This window comes from Eucyclogobius newberryi, unplaced genomic scaffold (assembly GCF_026437365.1).
Source record: "Eucyclogobius newberryi isolate DKJ021-1_F unplaced genomic scaffold, fEucNew1.0.hap1 SCAF_2, whole genome shotgun sequence".
Taxonomy (NCBI): domain Eukaryota; kingdom Metazoa; phylum Chordata; class Actinopteri; order Gobiiformes; family Gobiidae; genus Eucyclogobius; species Eucyclogobius newberryi.
Window position 1 is genome coordinate 41,200,710 of NW_027315834.1, and position 21,770 is coordinate 41,222,479.

Consider the following 21,770-nt stretch of genomic DNA (forward strand, 5'->3'; position numbering starts at 1 on the left):
GTCCACGGTGTCTCTTGCAGCGGCGGCGGCAGCGGGACCCGTGTGCGGTGGCGGCGGTGACGGTGACTGGAGCGCGCGCGTCTGTCATGAGGATGAGACCGAAGCGGGCGGAGTTCCGGGTGAACCTCCTCTTCTTCTGGTCCCTCACGTGGATCTGTTATGTTGGATCTATTATTAATCATATTTCATTATAAATAAACGTATTAATCTACTGATGGGTAAAATAAAGGTGGTAGTAGATAGATAGTGACATTATTGATATGTGTTGTGCATTTGGTGACCCTACATCCAATAATAAAAAAAGTTATTAAAGATTGATATCCATAATTAATTATAAATAAATGTATTAATCTACTGATGGGTAAAATAAAGGTGGTAGTAGATAGATAGTGACATTATTGATATGTGTTGTGCATTTGGTGACCCTACATCCAATAATAAAAAAAGTTATTAAAGATTGATATCCATAATTAATTATAAATAAATGTATTAATCTACTGATGGGTAAAATAAAGGTGGTAGTAGATAGATAGTGACATTATTGATATGTGTTGTGCATTTGGTGACCCTACATCCAATAATAAAAAAGTTATTAAAGATTGATATCCATAATTAATTATAAATAAATGTATTAATCTACTGATGGGTAAAATAATGGTTGTAGTAGATAGATAGTGGCATTATTGATATGTGTTGTGCATTTGGTGACCCTACATCCAATAATAAAAAAAAGTTATTAAAGATTGATATCCATAATTAATTATAAATAAATGTATTAATCTACTGATGGGTAAAATAAAGGTGGTAGTAGATAGATAGTGGCATTATTGATATGTGTTGTGCATTTGGTGACCCTACATCCAATAATAAAAAAGTTATTAAAGATTGATATCCATAATTAATTATAAATAAATGTATTAATCTACTGATGGGTAAAATAATGGTTGTAGTAGATAGATAGTGGCATTATTGATATGTGTTGTGCATTTGGTGACCCTACATCCAATAATAAAAAAAAGTTATTAAAGATTGATATCCATAATTAATTATAAATAAATGTATTAATCTACTGATGGGTAAAATAAAGGTGGTAGTAGATAGATAGTGGCATTATTGATATGTGTTGTGCATTTGGTGACCTACATCCAATAATAAAAAAGTTATTAAAGATTGATATCCATAATTAATTATAAATAAATGTATTAATCTACTGATGGGTAAAATAATGGTTGTAGTAGATAGATAGTGGCATTATTGATATGTGTTGTGCATTTGGTGATCCTACATCCAATAATAAAAAAAAGTTATTAAAGATTGATATCCATAATTAATTATAAATAAATGTATTAATCTACTGATGGGTAAAATAAAGGTGGTAGTAGATAGATAGTGGCATTATTGATATGTGTTGTGCATTTGGTGACCCTACATACAATAATAAAAAAAGTTATTAAAGATTGATATCCATAATTAATTATAAATAAATGTATTAATCTACTGATGGGTAAAATAAAGGTGGTAGTAGATAGATAGTGACATTATTGATATGTGTTGTGCATTTGGTGACCCTACATCCAATAATAAAAAAGTTATTAAAGATTGATATCCATAATTAATTATAAATAAATGTATTAATCTACTGATGGGTAAAATAAAGTTGGTAGTAGATAGATAGTGACATTATTGATATGTGTTGTGCATTTGGTGACCCTACATCCAATAATAAAAAAGTTATTAAAGATTGATATCCATAATTAATTATAAATAAATGTATTAATCTACTGATGGGTAAAATAATGGTTGTAGTAGATAGATAGTGACATTATTGATATGTGTTGTGCATTTGGTGACCCTACATCCAATAATAAAAAAGCTATTGAATATTAATTATCATATTTAATCACATTTCATAAATAAAACACAAATAAAGCTTCGTATGGAAAAATGAAGGTTGCTGTGGGGTCCATCATGGTGCAGTTGTTGTGTTATTCAAATAGTATCGCTCTATTTGATGTTCCATTCCAGCTATGAAACGTTTCCTTTTTTGGTTTTACTTTTTGATGACGGTCCCTAAGCACTCGTCTCAGCTACATTCGGAGCCATGTAATTCACTGCGCCCAAAATACGCATCTGATTTTTAAAAACGAGGTTGTAGTCGCTTGGTACGACGGAGTATAAGGGCCAACCCAAAAAAAAAAAAAAATGCGGGGCACTACGAGAATAAAGTAATTAATTAATGACTTTTTTCTCGTTAATTGACGAGATTTTTCTTGTTAATTAACGAGAAAAAAGTTATTAATGAATGACTTTTTTCTCATTAAATAACGAGAAAAATCTCATAATTTAAAGACAATAAAGGCAGATACGCGGTTCACTTTCAGCACCATGTTACGTGCTCCCCCCTCAGTGTTGCATAATGGTACAGTCCAGTAATAGCGCTGTGTTTTGTATGTTTAAAGCTCTGAAGCTGATCTGCTCTGAGTCCAATCCATCTGTGGAGTCTTCATTACACAATCACACCACCACCAGGACGCAAATGGCGCTTGGTTAAAAGTTAATACAAATGCCCACAATAGATGTCGATCTTTATAATGCGGGTCTTTTAGACATCACAAACAATAATTTCCCAGGTGCAGTGTCACATGTCAGGTCCTGGACCTGTAACATGACGTACTCCGGTGTTGGTGCTCGTGTGTGTTAGAGCTCATGCCATGATGTATGGATGATGTATGGATGATGTATGGATGATGTATCTGGATGATGTATGGATGATGTATGGATGATGCATCTGGATGATGTATGGATGATGTATGGATGATGTATGGATGATGTATCTGGATGATGTATCTGGATGATGTATGGATGATGTATGGATGATGTATCTGGATTATGTATGGATGATGTATGGATGATGTATGGATGATGCATCTGGATGATGTATGGATGATGTATGGATGATGCATCTGGATGATGTATGGATGATGTATGGATGATGTATGGATGATGTATCTGGATTATGTATGGATGATGTATGGATGATGTATGGATGATGCATCTGGATGATGTATGGATGATGTATGGATGATGTATGGATGATGTATCTGGATGATGTATGGATGATGTATGGATGATGTATCTGAATGATGTATGGATGATGTATGGATGATGTATCTGGATGATGTATGGATGATGTATGGATGATGTATGGATGATGTATCTGGATGATGTATGGATGATGTATGGATGATGTATCTGGATGATGTATGGATGATGTATGGATGATGTATGGATGATGTATGGATGATGTATCTGGATGATGTATGGATGATGTATGGATGATGCATGGATGATGCATCTGGATGATGTATGGATGATGCATCTGGATGATGTATGGATGATGTATGGATGATGTATGGATGATGCATCTGGATGATGTATGGATGATGTATGGATGATGTATGGATGATGCATCTGGATGATGTATGGATGATGTATGGATGATGTATGGATGATGTATGGATGATGTATGGATGATGTATGGATGATGCGTGTGCGTAAAACATATCGCTTTTAGGCTGTGCCAAACACGATCTGGGCGTCAGGAGCTGAGTGGAAGCGCAGACGGATGTTTGAGTTCTGTGTGTTTTACTGAGTTTGTCCAAGGGATCACAAAAGGTTAGAATCCGGGCATAAAACTTAAGTGCACACAATGAGCACGTGAGAATAGTGACTGAGCAAAGTGCCCACGTAGACAATCAACTTAGAGGAGCAGAACACATGTGAATATAACAGCGAGGCTGCTCCTCCTGTCTGCGGGCGGCTATGGCGCGGAGCACGGCTGCTGTTTGAGCCCATGATGCATTACAGGTACATCATGGAGAAAGTAAAGCCTTTATCCAACAGTTTGTGAATGAGAAAAAAGACGTTAATTAATGAGAAAAAAGTCGAAGTCAGAAAAAAGTCGTAAATCAACGACATTAAACTCATTAAATAACGAGAAAAAAGTCACTAAATAAAGAGAAAAAAGTAATTAATTAACGAGAAAAGTCGTAGTTTGGGGGCCGATTCAAAGTGACGTGAGCAGTTCACTTTCAGCCCCACGTCAGGACGCACAAGAACGGGCTTGGATGAGTTGACAGTTTAGAACTACATAAAAGCCTAAAATAGATGTTAAAGTGTTTCCTGACCTTTAAAACGATGTCTTACGTGTGTGTTTATTACTAGACAAGACACTGCAGTTTAGCAGCACCTTTCCTGTTACGCATCATTCACAGACAGTTGAATAAACCTTTACTTTCTCCATGTACCTGTAATGCATCATGGGCTCAAACAGCAGCCGTGCTCCGCGCCACAGCCGCCCGCAGACAGGAGGAGCAGCCTCGCTGTTATATTCACATGTGTTCTGCTCCTCTAAGTTGATTGTCTACGTGGGCACTTTGCTCAGTCACTGTTCTCACGTGCTCATTGTGTGCACTTAAGTTTTATGCCCGGATTCTAACCTTTTGTGATCCCTTGGACAAACTCAGTAAAACACACAGAACACAAACACACAACATTCGTCTGCGTTTCCTCTCAGCTCCTCCTGACGCCCAGATCGTGTTTGGCACAGCCTAAAAGCGATATGTTTTACGCACACGCATTATCCATACATCATCCATACGTCATCCATACATCATCCATACATCATCCATACATCATGGCATGAGCTCCAACACACACGAGCACCAACACCGGAGTACGTCATGTTACAGGTCCAGGACCTGACATGTGACACTGCACCGGGGAAATTATTGTTTGTGATGTCTAAAAGACCCGCATTATAAAGATCGACATCTATTGTGGGCTTTTGTATTCACTTTTAACCAAGCGCCATTTACGTCCTGGCGATGGTGTGTTTGTGTAATGAAGACTCCACAGATGGATTGGATTTTTTCTCATTAATTAATGATTTTATTCTCGTAGTGCAGCGCATTTTTTTCCTTAGTTGGCCCTTATACTTCGTCTGTTTAAATGTGAGTATATTTGTATGTGAATGATCTGCAAAGGCATTTATTCTTCGGAAGTCCGAATCTGTGAATATGACGCAAACTTTACCTGACTTGGATCTTTTATATGATCCCTCTGTCAATGGAAAGGCAAATATATGTCAAAACGTGTGACAAGACAATTCTGCCAAACTTCTTTCCTGCCGTTGTTTAGCCAAATGTTTGGAGAGGGATCAAGGGCCCAAAAGCTCCTGGAACATGGGCGTCAGAGTTTGAAGGAAATAAGGAAAACAAATATGGAGGCTTACTTGGAGAAGGGAGGACATTCAGCAAATGTTGTCGAAGCCAGGAATCGAACTTACGACACTGACTGAGAACCTGACATTAGTGCTGCAGCTTTAACTACTCGACCTTCTACCAAAGAGAGAGGGAGCATGGTGACTTCTTCTACAAATGTCTTTAAATGAGATTGTTTAAAAACGTTAAAGTGTCTGCTCACAGGAATCTGGTGGAGATATTTCTGCTTCTGCGCTACACCCATCACACACCGAAGCTTCAAAATGGTAAAATATGTGCACAAGGGTCAAAAATGATTTTAGTAATAGAAAAGCCTTGAAACTATGTGGCAGATACTGTATCTTAGTTGTTTATTTGAAGAATAGATGGGACTCAATTCTTACAAACGCCTATCAACAAAGTCCTGGTTATATGTATTCAATAGAAAAATACAATTCCTGTTAAAGGGCCATACAATTGGCATTTGGAGAAATAATCTTGTTGTTGGAAGTGTCAAAATGCCCCAGGTATTTTCAAAAACGTTTTTTTTACGGGTTATGGATGTTGGACTTCATGCAGAATCAGCTGGGGGTCAAGGGTCAAGACCCTTGTTTAAGAAAAACCTGTGTTCAGATTGTTATTGGACTAGTGACTTGTGAAATGTGGAAGGAGCGGTTGGGGAGGGTCAATTTAGGGAATGAAGTGCTGACTGAGCAATGGGACATGATTGTGTAATGTAAAAAGATGGATAATTTGATGTTAAATTTGTTAATGTACGTATAACTAGTTTTGTAGTTTTTTTTGTGGAAAATGCAATAAATATTTTGAACATAAAATATGCTTTAGTTATCTGCCAACAACAGCCAGTAGTTGGTCAGTTGGGCTCCTCTGCACATGGGACGTCAAAAACAACTGTTGTTGCTGTAACTTAACAAGTTTCCAGTTATCTGTGACCACGTCACCTTTTTCACAAGCCCCCAGGGAGCAAGAAGGAGGTTCATCAAATTCAATGGGCTGTGCTCGTTAGCGCATGTCGCCAGTTTAGCCTTTAGCGCAGGGCTATTCAACTTAATTGTCAGAGGTCAAGGCCTCTGAGCCAGAGGTCTACAACATGCCACTAATGTAACGACAGTTTTAATAAATTTAGTTACATTTTTGTGAAAAATAACTTCCAAAATGCTTTGCAAAATTGCCAATCCAACAAGGACTGGACTAATCAATCAATCAATCAATCAATCAATCAATCAATCAATCAATCTTTATTTAGAGAGCCCTTTACAACACTCAAAGTGACCAAAGTGCAATCAAGGCAATACAAAACATGAAACTACGTAAAACAAACTGTACAAAATAAAGTGTCAAAGTGTCGTTACATTACAAAGTGTTAAAAGCCAGTCTGTATGAATAAGTTTTGAGTCTGCCTGGCTCAGTGGACGTCCAGCAGAAGCCTGATTGGTCAACCTTAGAGCCCTGCTTGGGTTTTGAGCAGACAGAAGCTCGGCCAGATAAGAAGCTGCAAGGTCATTTAGAGCTATAAAAACAAAAAGTAACATTTTATAATCAATTCTATAAGAAACGGGAAGCCAATGGAGAGCAAAAAGAACCGGGGCGATGTGCTGACGTCTGGTGTTGGTTCTGTACGAGCTGAAGCCGGCTGAGGGCGACTGGGAAACACAGACATAAAATGCACTGCAATAATCTATTCTTGAGCTGATAAAAGCATGAATAGTCCTTTCAAGAATTTTCAATCAATGTCAATTTGTTTGTCCATTTTAAAATTGTTGTCAAAAACAACCCGAAGATTCCTTACGGTCGGTTTTATCATGAAGGTCAAGTTATCAAAATTAGACACAGAATCACAAAATAAAATGTACTCTGTCTTCTGGAAATTCTGCCCCAACCACGTCTTTATGTCTGTAATACAATCAGTCAAAGATTGAAGAGCATCACTTTAGTCTGGAAGCACAGGTAAGTAAATCTGCAGATCATTTGCTAAGGACTAGTCTAGTACCAAATAGCTCTAAACCAGGTCTTAAGTAGTGCTAACCCACAATAAAGCCAGTATGTATGTTTGTGTGTGTGTGTACAGCTACTCTCTTAGCCCTTGGTATTTCTCCAGTTCCTCATGTTCCTTTTTCCTGATGTTGCCATCACTTACTGCAATGTCCACCACCACGGCTTTCCTCTGACCCTTGAGACCACCAATATGTCCGGTTGGTTTGTCATTACCATTCGGTCTGTCTGTATCTGGAAGTCCCAGAGGGCCTTGGCTCGGTCGTTCTCCACCACCTTTGGAGGTATTTACCACTTTGTCCTTGGGGTCTCCAGCCCGTACTCTGCACAGATGTTTCTGTACACTGTGCCAGCAGCTGGTTATGGCGCTCCATGCAAGCTGTCCCTGCCAGCATCTTGTACCCTGCAGTTATGTGCAGGATGGATCCCTTTGCATTGCCTACACCTTGGGTCTCGTCTGATGTGGGAGATCTTGGCCTCTATTACTCTGGTGCTCAGGGCCTGTTCCTGTGCACATTTGATGGACACTAGTGCAAGTGTTGTATACCATTGGTCTCAAGGGTGGTTTTCCACATCCGGATCGAGTTTGCTATGAATGCTCTTAGAGTCCTATCGAGGTTGTCCATCTCCAAGCATTCTGTGATCCAAGTGCGTGGGTCATATGCCTTTTTTGCAGAAAATGTAAGTATACTTTTCGATACCTGTCAGTATTGATATCAATATACAGTCTGCCAATCACTACCATGTAACTGCTCTGACCAATCAGAGGGCGGTTTCCCAGAGCGGATCTGGGCGAAGCGGCGTGAGCCGAAGTGAAATATTTAAAGGCTGTTTCAAAAAAACTGAAGGATTTTTAACTGAAAAAAAAGTGAATGACCTGAGAATATCCAAAAATTGCCACAAAAAACAGACCTTTGTGGAAACTGTAGGCCCCCGTGAGCCGAACATGAAGTTGGGTTTTACATTGCGCTCTATGGTACTGCTTTCGCTGCAGTACCAACGGACTGGTCACTAGTCCAACATACGACAGGTTTAACTAGCAATATCCTATCCAGATATTGTAATAGATTCGTGCTTTTTTGCTACAACATTGTATACTTTAAGTTTAAATGGCATTATCCACAATTCATTTATTTTTTAGAGCGCAAACTTGATTCATTTGCATATTTGTGGTTTAAAAGCATTTTTAAAAGTGTAGTGCCCCCCAGTGGCCAAAACATTTTCAAGCGTGCGTATTTTGTTTGAACAGCCTGTATATAATCAATATATTTGTGTTTGTCTTAATCTCTCAATACATGCTCAACTTACTCGAACTATTTATTAAAAGAAAAAAAGAACACAATTAAATTCCTCCTCCATCTTGGGGCCATGAAGTGCATGATGCCGGGCTTCAGAGTCTGATGAAACACAGTTCAAATCCTTTGTAAGTCCTCTTATTTTGGTTTCATATTCAATATGGTTGGTGTGATATACAGTAGCTTGTGAGTCTGTAAATGCACTTTGCTGGTCCAGAACATGTTTGTCACATAATGTAGGCCTATTTGTGAAAAGTGAACAGGAATGTTTTCAATCTGCTGATCAGTAATGTGCTGCTTCTATTAGCAGAGACCATGTATGTGGGCTGATGAGAAATGTATCATTGTACTAAGCTGTGTCTGTTTACCTTGTTACTCCTATGTGTTTGGTTTAAAACCCGAGTGTCTGCTGTCTCCTAAGATGGCTGCAACCAAGGCTTCAGGTGCAGACACTCTACTGCCTGGAGACACTGGGCTGTGAGGACTAAGAGGGCTGACTGCCGGTGATGGAATAAAATCTGGAGAAACCAGCCGTTCCTTCTTAGCTGCAGAACAAGGTGAGCGACTGGGAGTCTGGCTGTCTTTTGACAGTGGGCTGACACTGAGGCCTTGCAATGAAGGGAGAGGGTTGGTGGTTAGAGCAGGGACTGCTGGACTGCGGCTACGTCGAATACGCTGGTGGTGCTTTCCTGTTTTTGGACTAGGACTGCGGGAGTTTGGAGCCAGCAGAACAAGAGTGCTGTCATCCTCTGAGCTGATGTCTGAACTGTCTGATTTCTGCAGGGTCGGGCTGTGGATAGGTATTTTTATCTGTTGAATGTAAAAAAAGAAAAAAAAAAGTTGAATGTTGATTCATATTATTTGACTTTATTCTTTTTTTCTTTTTACCTGAATAGGCATTGACAAGCCAACAATACTGTTCATAGTATTGCTGTAGTAACCTAGGATGTAGTCTCCGTGGTCCTTTGGCAATTCCTCTTCTGGAAATGTAACCTATAGATGGAAATAGTTATGTATAAAACCCATTTACAGTTTTAATATTTCTGTTATTTCTTAGTATTTTGACCTGTGAGCCATGCTCCCCTTTAGCCCAAACATAGGCTTGGTAGTCTTTGTAATGTCTGAACCCATCCTGGGAAAAGACACAGTCACAAGACACAGGGTTATGAGGGCAACAGATGTATCTCGTATATTTAATTTAAAAACGTGTAATCAAATCTTGCCTTGTAAATGGCCACCCAGTCCCAGGAGCTCCGCTGATAACTCGAGGCTACAGTCACTCTCACCGCAGCATCAGAGACTTTTGTCCACTCTGTGTTTACATGTAGCTCCACAAGTGGCCTCTCTACTTTGAATGGAAACTATGGGGACAATGTAGATTCCACTTAAATCTGCAGTGCAAATTTCAAATGGTTTAGCATCTTACCTGCAATGAAAACAGGGAGGAGACTGGCTTGTGGTCACTGATTGTGTAACTCATGTGACAACTGTAAGTGTGCTGTGTCACTTTGGTTGTGCCGCCAAACCAAGATGTTAGACCTCGCTGCAGTGCTGCATTGTGGGAAGGAACAGGAGAGCCAGTACGACGAAGACGCCACAGGATGCGGTCAGTCCAGGCAGGTTTTCTCTTCTTTGCACTGGCACAGATATATACAAGTGTTGATAAAGACTGTTCTGAACAGTGCAAACTTTCTGAAGCTAACCTGGTATCATATGTATTGGTCCCCACATCAAACTTATAAGTGGGTGGAAAATTGAGCGAACCCTCCATGAAGCCCTCCAATATGGACTCTGTGCTTTTAGCCATGTTCAACTGTGGAGCAGACAGCAGAGCAAAAATGATCCACCACGGCTAAACTGCTGTTATAGCGCCATCTGTTGTCAAAAATAGGACACAACATCAAAAGGGGCCTCACCTGGTCTCGCTCCCACAGAAGAGGCAGTTTATTGCTGTCGATTGCACATTTTACAACATGGATGTCATAATCCTCAATTCGGAAATTCAAATCTCCAAACCAAAATATCACACTGTGAACAAAAACATGTGGTGTCAGCGAATGTAAAGTTAAAGTGCACACGACAGGTTTTCATGTCTTTCTAAGTAGTACTTAATGTGGTGTGACAAATTTCAAGAAGTGGAAAATAATTCCTCTGTGATGTCATCAATAAGAGATATTCTACTGAAAATGCAGCAACATTGTACAGTTAAACAATGATGTAACAAATTAAAAAGGTGTTAGCCTGTATTATTATGTTTCAAATCATAACTATTGTGTGATTTAGATGTATGTTGGCCCATGTTTGCTAAGTAACAGTTGTGAAATACCTCTATGTCACATCTGCTGCTCATGTCCAACCAGGAAGTCACATTATAAACATCAAACCCAAAAATGTCAAACTGGGGAAAAATAGGCCAAATTTATAGTAAACTATTATTACATAATCACTTTCCTATAAGTGATCTGTTCTTCTGTATCTATCTCTGTATCTACCTGCGTTGCACCAATGAAATTTCCCCATGTGGGACAATAAAGGAATATCTTATCTTATCTTATCTTATCTTATCTTATGTTTACTGCGTTTTATTGAAGCGTATGGTCTAACCTGTCATGTGCACTTTAACTATAAAGGTTTACCTTATTAAAGAACGTATATTGAGTTTTATAGTTAAATGAGTCATGTGCATACTCATGGTCCAGGACACCAGTGGCAGCTCCTCCTTCAAACTGCTGCTGCTGCAGGATGCTCTCAAAGTCCTCCATCCTTTGCTCCAAGTTCCTCAGATGCGCTGGCAGGTGACAGTTCAGGAAGCACACGGTGTGGCCAAACAACGTCATCCTGGCACTCACGCCTCCTTTGTTCCCCTGAGCATAAGAGAAGATCAAATGTCAACATATGCATAATTTGATCAGAACTATAGTATAGTAATAAGAATACTGCATTAAAAAGAAATATTAATTCACCTTGACCACAATCACTCACTCACTCACCACATTCATTAAGGTAAAGTATTTTGTTCAAAACTTTTAATCACAATAGAAACAGCCCTAATTTAGAATAATGCTGAAACCCATCGATATTGCTTGTCATACAATCAATAGCAGGTTAAATACTACTACTTTTAATTACATTTGTCATACCTATCTTGTACTTACAAATGTTAGTTAAGTACATTTTTAATATTAAACAAATCTGTGGTTTGGTGCGTATTGGCCCCCACATGGAGTGTTTTTAAGCCTCGTCTTAAGACCCACTTTTATTCTATGGCTTTTAACACTTTATGAGTTGTTTGGTCCTCTGCGTCATTTATTTTATTGCTTTTTATCTATTACAGTTTTATCCCATTTGTTGTTTTAGACACTATTTATTGTTTCAGATTATTCACTGTTTTAGAGTTTTATTCTTTCACCATTTTCATTATATGTTCATTTATTGCCATTGTTATTGTTATTAGTATTATCTTGTCTTACGCTAAGCTGTTTTTATTTTATTCTATATTATATTTTTATCTTTATTTTTCCCCTCCATTCCTTATTAGGAAATGAGAGGTTTTGTCTATAGGAGTTTTTGTTCTTCTATTAAGAGTGTTTTTTAAACTTCCTACAAGTTATCTGTCCTTTCCTCTGTGTCTACCTGCGTGGCAACAATGACATTTATTGTGGACAATAAAGGATTATCTTATCTTATCTTAATTTATTGTGGAGGCTTTAATATATTGGCCTACATGGTCTTTGCCTCTTCCTGCATCTACTCTTTTAATTTACTATATGTTGTCGTCGTCGTCGTCGTCGTCGTCGTCGTCGTTGTTTCATAAGTGCAAAATATGTGGGTGTAGTCCCTCTCCTCGTTTCGGAGCGCTGGCAGTGCAAGTGTATCTAATGTTCTGTTTGCAGCACTTGGGAAACGTGCTATATAAATAAAGAGGATTGGATGTTGTTTGTGGTAGTTGTGACCAGAGCTTTGGTGCAGCAGAGGTGAGGATGTGTGTGGTGGATGATTCACAGAGACAGGCTTCCTGCTGCTGCACTGACCTCAAAGAGAAGGAGACTGCACCAGCGGCACACACACACCTACACGCACACACATCCGACAGGAGGACGGAGACACACACACACCGTCCCACCACCACAGGCCCGTGCTCCGTCATACTTACCCAGCATCCCCCAAGTCCTGTCCGTGTGCTCTGGGTCTGAATGCCCCGCACAAAGGGGAGATGGCAGAATTTTGAGAAGACCAGCAGCAATACGCCCTGCATCCGCTGGGAGGCCACCTGGTGACGGAGGGAAGAGGTTATGAAGCACAATTTACAAAGAGTTAATTGTTATACGGTCGCAGGAGTGCGTTGGTTAAAATGCTCCAATAGTCCTGACTGACCCTTGTGCCATCGGCATTGAAGGACAGGTCAAATACAGAGAACAGATTTCCCTATGGTGACAAAAAATAACTCAACCTTAAACTTGGCATTATTAGATTCTTTACATTTTTTTCAGTTTTTACAGTTTTACAGTTGCAGAAAAAAACAGTAAAGTCGGCCTCTTTCTGAGCTTCCAAACTCCAGTTGTCAGGAAAGGGCAGATTCACCTTCTGCTGTGGCAGAAGAAAGAAGCAGCTCCAGGGAGGTCAAATATTAGACATTAGAGTTAAAGTTAGCAAGCTTTGCAATAAAGGCAATGAAAGCATCTGAATCTGGTGAAGACACATGGACTAAAACAAAGACAATTGCTTGAATTAACCCTTCTGTGTTACGAGGTGGAACCAAGCATTTTGAACTCAAGAGAAGGAGACAGAAATAGGTTTTGAAACAGCAAAAAGCTAAAAAAGTTTATGTTCTGTGTAATCTCTGTCAAAATTTGTTTTAGCCTCCACATGTTTAGGAGGCTTTGGGAAACGTTGTTCCCAGTGCTTCATGGGGTAAAGATGGCTTCAGGAAAGGCCTACCTACCCTACCTTACCTTGATTTATTGAACATTTTCTTGTTTACCAAGTGTATAGCGCACTAAATGGCTCTGCCCCACCACCTTTGGGGGAATTTGTCAACAACAACAACAAAAACACAGCCAGGCAAGCAAAAGATAATGTATATAATATATATATATAAATAGTATGTATGTATGTATGTATGTATGTATGTATGTATGTATGTATGTATGTATGTATGTGTGTATGTGTGTATGTATGCATGTATGCATGTATGCATGTATGCATACATGCATACATACATACATATGTATTAGTACTAGATAAAGGGCCTATGACTGTGCTACATGCATGTAGCACAGTCATAGGCCCTTTATCTAGTACTTTAGTACAAAACTTGTGTACCTTTATGTGAGTTGTTGTGCATTGTATCATTTCTTGTGTCAACTGTGCCTGTTGTACTGTACTATGTTGTCTTGTCTAAACCGGACTGTACTCTGTGTTGTGTTTGCTTTTACCCCCGTCTCAAGGACTACAGAGGGAAATCTGGTGTATTTACAGCATTAGCTGTTCATTTTCAAGCTGCCCCATTAAAAAACAAAACAAAAAACAGCCAAGTCATCACATCTCCACAGCTGCCATGGACTCACACACTTTAAAGGTCTAAAGTTCCTATGGCAGCTCTTCAAATCATGATCAAGTCTCCTCTGCTCCTCATCTGGGCTCTCATCTATAAAATCACCATTCAATTTAATGTTCAACCTACATGGACTTTGTGACGCATTGATAAACATTGTATTTGAAAATAAAATGAACTCACCAGAACATATCCGAATGGACCTAGTGTGTCCATGCAAAGCTCACTCCAGTGGTCTGAGAAGAGCGCATCCTTCAGCCTCTTGTTGATCATGGAGTTGACTTCCTGAAGTCTGTAATGTGGAAATAAAGTGTTTTCACTTGGTACAAATGAGTAATCCACTGCATAATGATTGATAAATGTTAAGGACAAATTAAAAAGAACGCAGATGACTGAGTAGGCCCTACAGCTGTCTTTCTGGCACTGAAAGCAGGAGGAATACTTGCCCAATGACAAACATGTCAACGCTTCCATCTGAAACATTTGGTCCAAACAGAGATGTGATGTCATCGGGGACCACTGCGGAGCCCACGTTCCATGTGACGATGTGCACCCTTTCAAAAGGACAAAAGAATTGCATCATACTGTTGTGTTTAGAGTCTAGGTGAAAGAGGACATAATCTGTTGTAATCCCAGGGGAAAGAGCGCTCTGCTGTGTTTCTGCAGATAGAAAAAATGAATCTGTTCAGTGGAACTCACTGATGACGCAGTTTATGTGTCATTGAGAGCAAGGTTTTATCTGCATTATGTGAAATATGGAAAGATAAGATAAGATAAGATAATCCTTTATTGTCCCACATGGGGAAATTTCATTGTTGCAACGCAGGTAATATAGAAAGTAGATTATATAACTTGTAATGTTGCAAGTTACATGTTTAAATAGTGAGGGCCGGACAGTGGAAATGGAAGAAAGCCTGTGACGTACCTGAAATCACTGCCTCCTGACGTCTCCGGTGGTGCTTGGCTCTGTGTGGGGCTGGTGCTGGGTTTGCAGTCGACCTGAGGTGGAGGCAAGTTCAGACTGGGGCTCAGGTAAGGCTGGCTGGAGAATGACTGAGGGCTGTGTGGACTTTGAAGAGGAAAAGTCAATTCTGTGGGAGCATATGAGGGCACGTTGATGCTCTGAGGACCTGGAATACAAACTGGAATCAAATCGATGTCCACTGAAGGCTCAGGGATCCTTGTCATCTTTTTATTCCCAAGAGTGGTGGGTCTTGGTCTGCTAATGCTAGACATTTCTGTTGGGGCAGCAGATGGTTGTGTGTGCCGGGACTCCATTTGAACTGCTGGTTTGGTTGCAGAGCTGTGGGCTTGAACTGTGGAGCTTTGATATGTCCAGCGTGCACATGGGCCCATAAAACTGCAAAAAAACAACATAAGAATCAACCAAATGTCTGAATAAGAAACTGCATCTTAAAACTGAGTCAAGAAGAGAAAATGTAACTGTCAAGACTTTATATTCAAATAATAACAGAGTTTATATTTACTATGGGCTAAAGCAGAACCAAAGGACATTTCTAACTCAGAATTGCTCCTCAGGCCTAATCATTTAGAAAACACTTGTTCACCTTTAAAGACACGGCTACTTTTCTCCACAGTTCAAGTCAAACATAATTAGTTTTCCTTTTTGTAAGCCAGAGCGAAGGTTGATCTCACTTTCAATAATTAATATTTAGCCTCTTTGCAAAAGGAGTCACGTGGCTACCACATAACCTATAACGGGCTTGGTCTAACAGACAGAGGTCAAACAGAACCCACACTCATTGACAGTCATTATAGTCATGTTCAGTTGAAGCCTTGCAGCCGGAGCTCTTTACATATCGTATCATATTTCAAAACGTCTTGTCAAATTTGTCTTTTTTTTGGTCAGGTTAATAAAAGACACGTCACGCGCTCAGACGCAGGTGCACGCTTCATTCAGGCTTTGCATCTCAGGGACACCGGTCTCACCTCGGCCTGCGCGTCTCCTTCAGGCAGGAACCTCAGAGGTGACTTATCCGACCGCACACGAGGCGAGCCCCTCTTGGTCCTCGTCCTGGTCCCTCTACAGTCCACGGAGCACGCGAGCAGCAGCAGGACAAGGCGCGCGTCTCCGTCACCGTCACCGCGCGGCTCGTGCGTGCGCGTTAAAGAACCGTTAATCCAGTCGCTGTCTGCATTTGTTTTGGCATGATCCCGGTTGATGTTGTTGTCACAGACGTAGGGCCGGTCCCGAGCAGCAGCAGCAGCAGCGTCCCGCCCGCAGCAGCTCCACACCGGCAGCGGCTCCGGTCACTAGTTCGCTCCGCCCATTTACCGCGTCTCCCCGCGCGCTCAGATAAACACACGCGCACCTGCGAGCGGGTCTGTGACGCATTGTAGTGGCACCAGTGCGTCACAGACGGGACCATTGATCAAAGGGTCAATAATGAAATGTGTATTGTGCGGGTTGTCAATCTGATGAGTGAGTGGGAGATGTGTATGGATCAGCTGGAGCACCAGAGAGAGAGCACCAAAACAAAGTATAGACTGCTCAAATGTACTCGTGTTTTTCTAATTATTATTTATTTTGGTGGATAGCCCCCTGTGGTAACTATTTGTCATCGTTTTACATCAATCAAGTTTGTGGGGAAACATTTTAAAATAAGTAGAGCTGAAGAATATATTTAAACAGAACAGAATCTATTCAATCCAAGGGTTAAACACTCATTTAACAAAATTAGGGTGTTATCAGGTATTATTATTTGTTAAACCATACATTTTGTGTAATTTATATGGATGTTGGCCCTTTTTTACATTATGTTTACTAGGTAGCTGTTTATCTCTACCCATGTCACAGCTGCTGCTCGTGTCCAACCAGGAAGTAAAAGTATAAACATCAACAACATTGTAAAACTGAAAAAATAAATAAAAGAAAAGATGACATTTCAGAGGGTAACATCTTAAATATAATCATGCTCACTACATTTTTGTGAAATATGTACTCTAACATGTCTAATAAACTTTAACTAGGCCGAAACAAAAACCAAATGGCTTTTACGTTCCTCTGTTAAAACAATTAGTCATAAGAGAGTAGCTTAACAGTGTAAATAATTACTATGTAATTCTGTTAATTGACAATTGTTTACAGAGTGAATATATGTTTGGTGAATCACTGCTTTATATGTGTCTGAAGGGAAGAGCCAACTGAAACTAACACATAGTTTACAGTATCTGTTGTTGATGTATTTCTCTGCCTTCATCCACAGAAAACCACATCCATCAGTGAAAGAGTCACTCTCTGCACACTCAGTAAAGCACCATTAACATGCCCTGGATTTCCAGAGTGTGATTGATGCAGATGTGTAATCTCAGAGGAATGCACTGACCCTAATCGCCAGCTGTCACCATGATGTCTCTGCTCAAACACTACCGTTTATTTATAGTATTCAATTATGACAACCTTTTACATCAGTGATCAGGCCAAGGTAAAACAACGTTACATTTACTTAAAGGTGGTATGGACGATTTTTTTCAGCAAATCTTTTATCATATTTCCTCGTGGCGTGGATAAATCATTTGTCCTGCCACGTATCAATCATAAAACGCACCTATCGCTCACCTGCAGCTGCGTCAGGCTCGTCCCCACGTTTCTGCGTGCCTAAGCGCATGGATCTATCATAATATAGTTCCCTCAGTGTACGGGGCAAAATGAAGACGGAGAAAGACAGTTCGAGCTGACGCAGAAGTGGACAGAAATCTACGGAGACGAGAGATGCGATGTGATCCGTTGCGCTAATAAACAAACGCACTGTGTGTTGTATCAGTCCGCACGGGGGAGTGCGCATGCGCACTTCCACCTGCGTTCTCAAATCGCCGAAAAATCGTCCATACCGCCTTTAAGTGTAAGTGCTATATTGTCATCTCAGGACACATGCCAGTCCACACACACACAAAACATTCACAAATAAGTTCCTGATCCGCCTATAAGCTTTTGTTGTAATGGTATTTTAATATGTATTTATTTTCATTTTTATAGATACTATATTTTTTTAATAACATTTATTTGGACCGTCTAATTTAGTGTTGCTGATGTTCATCTTATTGTTTTGCATATTTAGGCCTACACATTGTGCATGGTAATTTGCAAAAAATAATAATACATTTGTGTTCTTTGACAAAGAGCATTGCTCATGCTATTGATCAATTGGCAACTCGATAAGTCCCGTGAGATTTGAGGGATTCCAGAGCCAGTCTAATTTATTTTCCCTATCGCTGTTAGCATTAACCTGCAAAAAACACAAAATTATGAATAATCAAGAGTGTGTCGGCTGATAACCCATCACCCACATTTAAGTGAGGTCAAAGCCTTGTAAAAGTCACTGGTGAGTGTGTAAACCTTTTGGTGTTTAATGATGATTATTATCGTGTAAAACTGAGCCAACTTTGAGTTGACATTTATGAACGCTTTTGTGTCTGTTAAGAATCTAATGGCCACAAAACATCGTCTTTAATGTGTTACTGGTGTAAATACCAGATAAATGTCATAAATCTAATCTAGTTTTTTCTTTAATATGAGGATTGGCTTCAATCTTAATTTGTCATTTGACAAGGAGCGTTTGATTTGACGAAACTCCATTTGATCTGGTGGTTCCAAAATGGTAATTAATAACATTAAATTATTGTGCAAATCAATTACCCTTCACACTGATTAAATCAATGGCCTAAAGATCTGTCACAGTGCAACTAGTTTGCTGGAAGAAAAAGTGATTGTTTAAGAATGGTCATTGCTCAATATGTTTGTTCTAAAAACTGTTGGTTTATGATCTCTTCTTGGTTTTGACCAGGCCCTTCTCCACCAGGCTGCGGTAGAACTCCTGTATGTACGTATACACACACTTCCAGTCCGGCTCGTGCATCCTCACCAGATCATCAGGGTCTAGCAGAGAGGGGCAGCCAGCCAGCCTCCTGTGTGAGAGAGAAGGAGAGGCTGTGTCAGAGCATGGTCGCAGATAACTTCACATCCCCTTGTACTTATAAGGGCAGTGAGCTCACTCTGCTGTGCTGAAGGCGAGCTGGAAGTTGTCCCTGGGTTTGTTTGGGTTGAGGGTGGAATACTCAAACGCATCGGGGAAAAAGCGGTGGACCAGGGCGCAGAAGGCAATGCCGTCTTTCCAACTGGAGGAGAAGTTCTGGATGCTCACGCCCTGTAGAATAAGTCAGTGCAAGTGACTCGACTGGAGTAACATAGTCGTGTTTGGCGACACAGCAATAAATCACGGGAGAGTGAGGAAACAATTACCTCATAAGGTTCTGTTTTGGCCCGGCACCAGTCTAGAAGCATTTGTTTGACGTTTTTGGCATTGGGCAGAGCTGTGGTGGGACACTTCTGTGGTAACACTGCAGAGGGACTGGTTTTACTGGAACATATATTTGGTTATCGATTAATGATATTTGTATCCACAGCAGCAGGTGTGTTAACCTTGCTATAGATTTGTGTGGGCTGTTTTGTACACGGAAAAGTAGTCACGCTCACAGTAAAGGTAAATGTGTATATGACTCTATAGTTCCTTCTATTAAAGATGACACACACTCACACACACACACACACACACACACTGTGTATTACTGTATATAAAATAGGACAATAACGGACGTGACTGCACCTGCATTTGGTGGTGTTACGTTCCTAAAATCAAAGGATCACCTTGTAGTTTTTGATCATAAGGCTTCAAAGTGCAAAGTATCAGTGAGAAAGTAAAAAACAGTGTGAGTGTGTGTGCTAATCTGGCCTCTCTAGTTAGTGATAAACAAATACAAATGCGTAGCAAACAAACATAAAGAAGTGTTTGATCTCATGTCGTGTTTTACACTGTAATACATCACGAGTTAATGCCAATCAGAATACAGTCCTCTAATTGGACCATACATTACAAAATAAATGTTATTGTTATTATTCAGTATTCCGTAACTAAATACATTTTCAAAGTATTCTTGCCAACACTGATCGTTGATCTGTATCAAGTAAAATTTAAGGATTTACGTCAAAGGGACCTGGTTTCTGTCCCCATAAGAGAGGCAGGTCCCCCCTCGTACACACACACACACGCACACACACGCACACACACATACACACACATGCACGCACACGCACACACACACACACACGCACGCACGCACACGCGCACGCACGCACACACACACACACACACACACAGCCCTCACCTTGTTGTCTTGTTGTCTTGTGTGAAGGCTGATTCTTGCTCTGTAAACAACAAACAGTGCCATCATTGACTTCCCAGATGGTAAAGAAAGATTCAGACGTACTTGAAGACGTTTTCTGGTTCAGTGTGCTTCCTCCTCCACCAGCTGCATCTTTATCGTTTTGTTTTAAGTCCTGACGCTCTCTCCTCTCCCCTATACATTTATATGAAAGAAAAGGAATTGTAGAATGTGAAAGAGATATAAAACTCATATGGTGAAACAAATGATTACCTATTTGTCTCCTCAGCAGGTCCCTTAAAGCAGCACGAATCATACTCCTCTCTTCAAAGTTTTTTGCATTGTCAAGCTGGAAACAAATGACATTGCATTTGTAAACATTATATAGTTTGTGAGTGAGAATTTCATTACAAACTCTGTAATATGCAATGGATGCAATTGATTTAAATTTAAACACTGTGGCTATCGTTTGAAATGTTCTGCTGACCATTATTCGAGGCAGATGTTTAATGTGAGGGAGAATTGTTTATCGGCTGACCATTTTGTTTAGTACATCTTCATCCTCGATTGCTGCAAGTTCCTCTTTGGTCAATGATCCTGAAGAATCACTGGGATTTCCAGAGGCCATTTCTATGGGAAATTAACATGTTGATGTTGGTGACATTAAATTATTAACAGTTGTTCAACCACACACTAAGTATGTATAAGGTCATTTAAATATGCTTTAAAGTAACAAAGAAGTGATCTGTAAACGGTCTCCACACTGAAGTAAACTGCAACAAAAACAAGTCAACTTTTTGGTATGAGACATAGTTATTTGGATCCGGACTGGATTTCTCTGTGTAATCTACTGTACACAGAAGATCCCACATCTTGTATTCTTGACTGACCAGGCGACCAAGCTGTAGTACTACATTACTGCAACTATCATACCTTAAATAGAAGTGACATTCAATGTGTTCAAAAGTCTTTTAGAGTTGAATTCTTCTTTTCCACTTCACCAAAACGTTTTTCTCCCCAAATTAGGGGCAAAGCATGGACAAAGATAGTAATGTCGCAGAACCGAGGCCATTATGAATTGCAGTTGATAACAATGAACCAAAGAAGGAGCTGAAGCAATTACAAAACATAACGATACTGTAGTAATATGTTGCAATATGACAGAAGTGACTGACCTGTTCTTCAGTCCAGTGGACTTGTGCTGCAGCTCCTCTTCGGGTCTTCAGTGTAGAGGGATCCCCTGCACACACTGCACAGGACACATGTTTGCTCAGAGGAAAAGGTGATTGTAACAACCAAGAGTGGAGAGTCTTGGAGGAGGGACAAAAAAGACCATCTGTCCTCTGTTCTCCAAATCCTGGGTTTTAGCTTTTTGGAGGCATCTGAACCTGGGCTAATGTTGTGTTGGTGATGTGTTGCATGTTCCCCCTGTGTTACAGATCGTGGCAGCAGAGTCATGTGAAGTGA

The 21,770-nt window shown here is 40.0% G+C and overlaps 2 protein-coding genes across 2 annotated transcripts; both read right to left on the bottom strand.

The window, feature by feature from the left end:
* Positions 1–8,589: 8,589 nt before the first annotated feature.
* inpp5ja (inositol polyphosphate-5-phosphatase Ja) lies at positions 8,590–15,457 on the bottom strand. Its single transcript, XM_072455397.1, has 12 exons — positions 15,049–15,457; positions 14,570–14,677; positions 14,307–14,415; positions 12,723–12,839; positions 11,258–11,433; positions 10,486–10,597; positions 10,273–10,382; positions 9,996–10,206; positions 9,793–9,930; positions 9,636–9,701; positions 9,458–9,562; positions 8,590–9,379 (listed from the first exon to the last, which is right to left on the bottom strand). Exons 1-12 carry the CDS (start codon positions 15,399–15,401, stop codon positions 8,948–8,950), a joined length of 2,037 nt encoding a protein of 678 aa, XP_072311498.1. The 5' UTR covers positions 15,402–15,457; the 3' UTR covers positions 8,590–8,947.
* Positions 15,458–18,706: 3,249 nt separating this feature from the next.
* Positions 18,707–21,764, bottom strand: smtna (smoothelin a). Its single transcript, XM_072453524.1, has 7 exons — positions 21,479–21,764; positions 20,842–20,933; positions 20,409–20,652; positions 20,307–20,346; positions 19,384–19,501; positions 19,137–19,288; positions 18,707–19,049 (listed from the first exon to the last, which is right to left on the bottom strand). The coding sequence occupies exons 2-7, from the start codon at positions 20,929–20,931 to the stop codon at positions 18,902–18,904; spliced, it is 792 nt and encodes a 263-aa protein (XP_072309625.1). The 5' UTR covers positions 20,932–20,933; positions 21,479–21,764; the 3' UTR covers positions 18,707–18,901.
* Positions 21,765–21,770: the final 6 nt, after the last annotated feature.

Bases quoted from the DNA above. Each gene is read 5' to 3' on its own strand.
- inpp5ja (XM_072455397.1), bottom strand. From the start codon at position 15,401: ATGGAGTCCCGGCACACACAACCATCTGCTGCCCCAACAGAAATGTCT. The intron at 12,840-14,306 runs GTGAGTTCATTT...CTCCGTCACCAG, and splicing joins GTCCATTCGGATATGTTCTG to GTGGCCTCCCAGCGGATGCA. The intron at 10,598-11,257 runs GTATGCACATGA...TTTTGTTCACAG, and splicing joins ACTGGTGTCCTGGACCATGA to TGTGATATTTTGGTTTGGAG.
- smtna (XM_072453524.1), bottom strand. From the start codon at position 20,931: ATGGCCTCTGGAAATCCCAGTGATTCTTCAGGATCATTGACCAAAGAG. The intron at 19,502-20,306 runs GTGAGGGCTGTG...TATATGTTCCAG, and splicing joins CAAGACAACAAGACAACAAG to TAAAACCAGTCCCTCTGCAG. The intron at 19,289-19,383 runs GTAATTGTTTCC...CTTATTCTACAG, and splicing joins CCAAAACAGAACCTTATGAG to GGCGTGAGCATCCAGAACTT.